This window comes from Megalops cyprinoides, chromosome 25 (genome assembly GCF_013368585.1).
Source record: "Megalops cyprinoides isolate fMegCyp1 chromosome 25, fMegCyp1.pri, whole genome shotgun sequence".
NCBI classification, from domain to species: Eukaryota; Metazoa; Chordata; class Actinopteri; order Elopiformes; family Megalopidae; genus Megalops; species Megalops cyprinoides.
The window spans coordinates 3,968,035-3,974,782 of NC_050607.1; the positions used below are offsets into that span (position 1 = coordinate 3,968,035).

At 39.0% G+C, this 6,748-nt stretch overlaps 1 protein-coding gene across 1 annotated transcript; it reads right to left on the reverse strand.

Moving 5' to 3' along the window:
* Positions 1-220: 220 nt before the first annotated feature.
* Positions 221-5,730, reverse strand: LOC118771649 (23 kDa integral membrane protein-like). The gene is made up of 8 exons (XM_036519657.1): positions 5,673-5,730; positions 4,173-4,238; positions 3,423-3,542; positions 3,132-3,209; positions 1,822-1,914; positions 1,572-1,706; positions 1,087-1,128; positions 221-304 (listed from the first exon to the last, which is right to left on the reverse strand). The coding sequence occupies exons 2-8, from the start codon at positions 4,227-4,229 to the stop codon at positions 221-223; spliced, it is 609 nt and encodes a 202-aa protein (XP_036375550.1). The 5' UTR covers positions 4,230-4,238; positions 5,673-5,730.
* Positions 5,731-6,748: the final 1,018 nt, after the last annotated feature.

Genomic DNA, 6,748 nt, shown 5'->3' on the forward strand with positions numbered 1-6,748 from the left:
ATGACGGTCACCTGTATTGCAGAAGTTTGCAGATTAAACCAACTCTCAGTCTTTTGGAAATGGCTGAGGCAGAATTTGATGTCTTGTGTTTCTGAGTTTGTTATACATGCATGACTTGAAAGGCTTCTTCATGTTTTCAATTCCATGCGTGAATTCCAAGCCCGGACGCCTGATCCCGGACGCCTGAGCAGAGAGTGGTACCAGTGGCGTCTCAGTCCTCTCACGCCTGTGTATTAACACTGGTAACCCCACTGCTCTTACGCATTTGGCAAAGAAGCACCACGGCCAGCACCAGACCAACAAGCTGAAAGCAGAAAGAAAGCATGTCATTGCAGAACTCTTAACAACAATGAGAAGCAGCTGTCACTGCATGCTCAATTCCCCCCTTTAGAATGACATTTCAAACAGGAAGTTCTGTAAATAGGCACAAATGGTCTCTCTAATCGCTCCCTGGTGTATTTTTGGCTTCCCCGCCGCCACAATCAGAGGGCTACAGTCTGCCTGTACACAGCTGCCACTGTGTTCTGCATTTTTTTTTACAGTAAGTTACTACACATGCAATGGCATCAGTGGGTCCAAATTAACAGGCGACTGTGGCCTGCTGGTAGAAGAGAGGAAATAAGAGGACACGTACATTTAACACAATGATTCCGATAGACAGTTCCATCGTGTCATCAAACGCGCAAGGCTGGAAAAAGAACACAGCTACATTAGGTGGGGAAAATGGAACTTGCCATTTCATGGCAACAGGCACAGCTCCAGTGTGACAGAAACACATCACATATCTGCCAAATGCAGAATCATTCCAGTTCTATCCCACCACGTTACCTGAGACATTTAGAACAGAACAGAGGAGAACTCTTTCATTGTCCCAGAGAGGAACATTGGACAATGCCTTTACCAAACACCACACCATGCTCAAACTATACAATGTATAACAAACTAGTAGAAATAATAATATGTAACAGTACCTATAAATGATTTGATTTTTAATAGTTTGAAATTAAATAAGGCTTTTGGGGAAAAAAAAGCTATTTGAAAAAGTTCTTGTGAATTTGAAACTGAAGCTCGGTTAAAAGGATTTACCATTTTGTACACTTGTTCCTGCGCCCCTCCCACATGTACTTCCTGAAACAAATATGAAGACAGTCAATGTGAGAGAACTTGATTCTACATAATGATTTAATATTCAGGGAGCGACAAAGAGAGTGGCGCAGAATTCTTCCTTAAATGTGAAAACTGATTGCAAAACTGTTCAGATGACTGGGGGTGACTGGGGATTCTGCAAACCTGTGTAATTATTGGTAATTATTGGCATTTAGCAGATACTCTTGGCCAGAGCGCTTTACACAGGTTAGAATTTTACATGTTACTGCTGGATGTTTATTAAGGCAGTTCTGGGTTAAGTACCGAGCCCAAGGGTACGGCAGCACAGCCCAGCACGGAAACAGAAACATTTTGGTTACGAGCCCTGCTCCTTACCACTTTGCCACACTGCAGCCCTGGAATATATATATATGACAAATTTCACATTCATCTGCATACATTCCTCAGGCAGTCTCTGAACTTACCTCATCCCGCACTATGTATGAAGCATTCACAACCTGACAAATAGAGCTATCTATGTCTTCTTCAGCGCACAGGCAAGAGGCTGGTATGTGTGTCCCCCAGTCTTGGGGTCCTGTGAAATGCCCACAGCACTGAAACTGTTAAAAAAAAAAAGCAGCGTTTAACTTTGGCTTCTAAATTTTTTTTTTTGTATCTGGATTTATTGTATATTAGAATGGATGTCAAGACATTAGATAGGCACACAGACACTACCTCAGACTGATACATGTCAATAAACGGCTTGTGGTTATCACCCTCTTCATCCAGTTGAAACTGACGGAAGTACTCTTCCACTGTTGAGAATTTCTTCAACAAAACATAAAAATTAAATAATGGTAACTCCAATGAACACGACCTCCGCCACACGTTTTAAATTTTTTAATAACCAAATATGTAGCAATTAATCCTGTCGTTATACATACAAATTAAATGCACAGCAACGACTAAGAGGGTCATTCAGATGAAATTCAGATGTCATTCAGATGATTAAACTGTTTGACCTTAGCTGTCAAGAAAGCAATGTAGCCACGCTATGCCTTCATATAGGCTGTGTCCCAGTCTGCGTTTTTGCCCACTTGTCTTAAGCACCTCTGCTAAAACTGGCACCCAGTCACGCGGTCAAGGCATCACCCAGTCTATAAAAAGAGTGTCCACTTGTCCACAGTTGCCCCATTTGAATGATTGTTACTTCCTAAATAATGTCTTCATGTTTCATATTGTCCCAACCCGTGCTTATAAATAATGGGAAAGACCAGCGTGGGAGGGGACACGACTTTTCAGAACTGTGTAGTGTTAAAATCCACTTACAGATTAGTAACGTTTTTTAAACATTGTTATCTGAGATTCTGACGTGCTTTCCAGATGTTGCTGCTTCTGGTGTTCCCTTGGTTTCGAGCTAAGGTGCTGGGATGAGGACAGAGGACAAAGGAACACCTGTCCCTTCCCCTTCCTCCTCAGGTGTTTACTCGTGTGATGTCACACGCTCGCTCCCTCCCCTCGATCACCGGTAGTTTAGGATGCAGCCTTAACCCTTTACGTTTTCCATACAGTAAGCTCTGTGCCATGAGGTAGACACAGATACTTATTTATTCAAGCTTAGGAAAGCAATTACAAAGATATAAGGTCACTGTGATGTGTAAATATAATGGAATTATGTATGTGTAATATGCTAAAAACTACTGGAATGTAAGTATTATCAAAATTACTTTTGTGACTCATTTTTAAAATAAAACAAAAATAATAAAACATGACACGTTGCACTTATTGGTATTTAGGGCCAGATCAACTCTGAGGGCTTTTCAACCTTCAAATAAAAATGGATTGTGTTGGGAGGACTATTTAATTGCATTGTTTTAGTAGCAGCAAAGATTTTGGCATATACTCCTATCATAATTAATTTAAAGTGAGCATTACTTATGAAAAAAATGAATGAAACAGAGAATAAATTAATCAGACACTGCTGCTTCTACATCAGTCAGCTGTCTTAATAAAAGATGAGTCCAAAAAACCATAACAAAACATACCTGCGGTTCTGCTGTGTCATCTTCAACCACGACATCCACCAGAAACACAATTATGCCCAGTACCATCCATACGCAATACTAGAGAAAGAGCTGCATATTAATCCCTATTGACACATCCAGGTAGCTGGATACAATCATTAGACTCCTGGAAAAACATGAATCGCTGAGGTGAAGATAAGAACAACACACATAATATTGTCTGCGAGCAACATTAAAAAGGCAGAATGAGAAGAGACAAATTAGTTGATTCTCTAAGACTGCTCTAATGCTGAAATGATCGAGCAAACTTACCACAACCAAAGGCCAGTTTTCCTCTTTGAGAGCGCCATATATCCCAAGACAGGAGATCACTATGGTAATTGCTCCGATGACATAGAGGACGATCGTTATAGCATACATCAACTCAATGTCCTGCAAATACACACAGGTGGACTGGTTCAGTGTTTGTACTGTACTGACACAAATTTGCAGGCTTTTATTTACATAGGATTTCTGAAAAACTTTATTATATATCTGTGCAGTGTATTCGCTTACCAGTTAAATATCAGTTTTCAGTAACATGTCAGATTGCATTGACATAGTATATATGTAATTACATGTTAATACAAAACAGTTTTGATTGAACTAAACCTTTTTACACTGTATTTACAGTGCCTGTTCATATGTGGTTAATGGCATCCTGTTTGTGCAACCTTTCATGCCGCATGATTAGATGCACTGTGTAAGTCGCTCTGGATATGAGCATTTGCTAAATTACAATAACGCAATGTAATGTTATAAGGAGAAGAATGCAATTACACATCAGAACCCACTAGGTGCTTACATGATATTCACGCTGTATATAAAAAAGTAACGTTCTGCCCCAAAGACGCCCTTGATAACTGCTCACTAAATTATAAGATTACAATTCAATTGGAGCAATTCCTCTAATAGTTCCTCAGCGATGAAGTTCACATTTTGTTTATGTGGTTTACAGTAGATCACAGTAGTTCACATGCAATGGATTTAAATTTATATTAAATGCTTTCTCCCTTTACTCACCTTTAATATGTTAAAATACTTGTAATGAAAGTAAATTGCCACAGCCAGAAGGATCATACCTCCAATCTAAACACAAAAGACACAAGAGAAATCAACTGTGTAACTCTGCCAGTCTTTGTACTCTGGGAATCAAGTGCATAGGGACATAAATTGCATTTTGTGTTACACTTACAACATGACGTACATCACTTACGGCTGCTACAGAAGGATGTTAGTAACCACCCCACACACACTACCCTTCATATAGATGACGTAACCTTCTAGTTTTGCGCGTTAGCGTATTCGCGCGTCATGTCACAGCGAACTACAACAAAATGTGCTCCGTGTATGTACCACTGCTCAAATATGCATGTATTGGATTTCTTTGTATACATTTATGAGCACTGTTTCGCAATAGTAAGAAATAAATAAATAAATTCTGCTTCCGCAGCGATCCAATTAGTGAAATGACTAAATCACATCAAGAATTGTCAATAAAACTGCATACACTGATTACATCGTATTATTTATGGTATTATTGCTTGAAATAGTTTCACAATAAGATGATCTTTAGAGCTTCATATTCATGTTTCTCGACATTTGTATTTATTTTGCTGTGCAGACGCTAGCATAAGATGCGCTTCTGCGCAGTTTACAACCCTTGAGAGCAGACTACCTTTGGCCGTCACGCCCTTGGATCTATTGAAAAGTGTGTCACATTGAACGGGGTTTCAAGTCTCTTCAGACCTGAAAGACACGTGCTTTATATAACAACCCACCTACTATTACTACTGTTCCTGACAATAAGGTAGCAATCATCATCATCATCATCATCATCACAGTAACACTAGATGATGCAACCATACTGCAGAAAAGGGTCAACCTCAACAGATGGAGAAAAAGTTACACATAATAAAAGATAATCATTGAACCGTAGTAGCAAATTGCATAGACAATTGATCTGCATATGAAATTATGTTGTCTCAAACGGTTCTAATTGCTCCAACTGACCTGCGTTTATATAAACGTCGGCGCGTTAACAAGCATCCCGATGTGGTGGAAAGTTGAAGGGAACCAAATCTGTTGCAACATCGCAACTAACTTGGGTGGAAAATGGAAGAATCGAGGTAAACTCCATTCTTGACTGTTGTCACTTAATTTTTAAATTAATAAACAGTCTATAAACATCACATGAACACGTTAGCATTTACGCGTGAGTTCTGTAAAATGCAAGGAAATGCACTTGTAAAGGCTAGGCACTTTATCTTGATTTTTAGCATCATAATACATAACTCCATAGTCAGATAACTAGCATGTGCAATGTTTCGTACTTCAGTGTGTGCTGGGAAAAAATGACTGAAGAATGAAAATCCGTATCGGTGGTAAATACTCTACAGAATGCAATATTTTCACATCCTACAAAAGGTCGCTGTAATGCATGCAATGCATGATCGTGAACACCACTGAACATCAAATGAAGTCGGTGTGTTGTAGTGAAAGTACAAACGCAGCCAAACTTACTGCGAAAAGGACATTGATGAAAACGAACAGCCGTCTCAGCCATTTGTAAAATCGCCCCATTCTGTATTTCAAAACAGGAAAAAGCAGCCTTATTTACGGAGTGCCCTGATTGCCTGATTGCTTCAACTTAAAATATCGTGGGTCGGTGGGGCTTTATATGCTTGTCGTTCCAACAATATGCCATCCGCTTCCAGTAAACATGGCACGTGTGTTTGGCGAGACTAATGGACATCCCTCATTCCATCCTCCTGCTGGGAAACTCCCGCCCCCTTCCCCCGTTCTTCCAAACCGCCATGGGCAATAGGCCGGGAGTCTGGAGGGAGGGAGGGAGCAGGAATGAAATATGTCCTAGAATGGACGCTCTCTATGTTCACTCATATGTAGTTTGGTTTATTTCAAATCACTAAGATGTAGTAATTTATTTAGGTCCTTATTTACAGTTTTACAAAATGAATGCACACAGAAATAAATAAATAACAATAAGGCATTAAATTAAAAGGAAAACAAAGAATATTGACTGAAAAGGTGTAGGCTGAAGCTTTAGCTTATTATACCCACCCTTTTTACGTAACATATTCTAATAGGCAACCCTTTCTCTACTAGGTTTAGGCTATACAAAGACAAAACAAAACAGAAGCAAAAACAAAAGTTCCAAACGTTTCATACACAATAATGATCATACCTCACTTATATATTTGATTACCACCTTATTTTTAAGCATTTTTTTTAATTTGCAAAGTGAGCTACACATTCTTAATTCCTTGTCACAACTATTCCACAAGTTGACCCCTTTCACAGATATACATCTGCTTTTTATATTTGTCCTTACCCTTGTTTTTTTAAACATACATATTCCCCTAAATTCATACTGGCTCTCTCCAGTTTCAAACAACCTCTGAATACAGTTAGGAAGTAAATTATTTTGTGCTTTGTACATTATCTGTGCAGTTTTAAGATCAACTAGATCACAAAATTTTAAAGTATGTAAGTTAGTAAATAGTGCGTTGGTTGGTTCATAATAATCGGATCGATTTACAATTCTTATGGCTCTCTTCTGTAGCATGAAAATTGGATTA

Coding starts and splice junctions, on each gene's coding strand:
- LOC118771649 (XM_036519657.1), bottom strand. CDS start 4,229: ATGATCCTTCTGGCTGTGGCAATTTACTTTCATTACAAGTATTTTAAC. Junction 3,543..4,172: donor AGTATTTTAACATATTAAAG/GTGAGTAAAGGG, acceptor GTGTATTTGCAG/GACATTGAGTTGATGTATGC. Junction 305..1,086: donor AGGAACAAGTGTACAAAATG/GTAAATCCTTTT, acceptor TTCTGCTTTCAG/CTTGTTGGTCTGGTGCTGGC.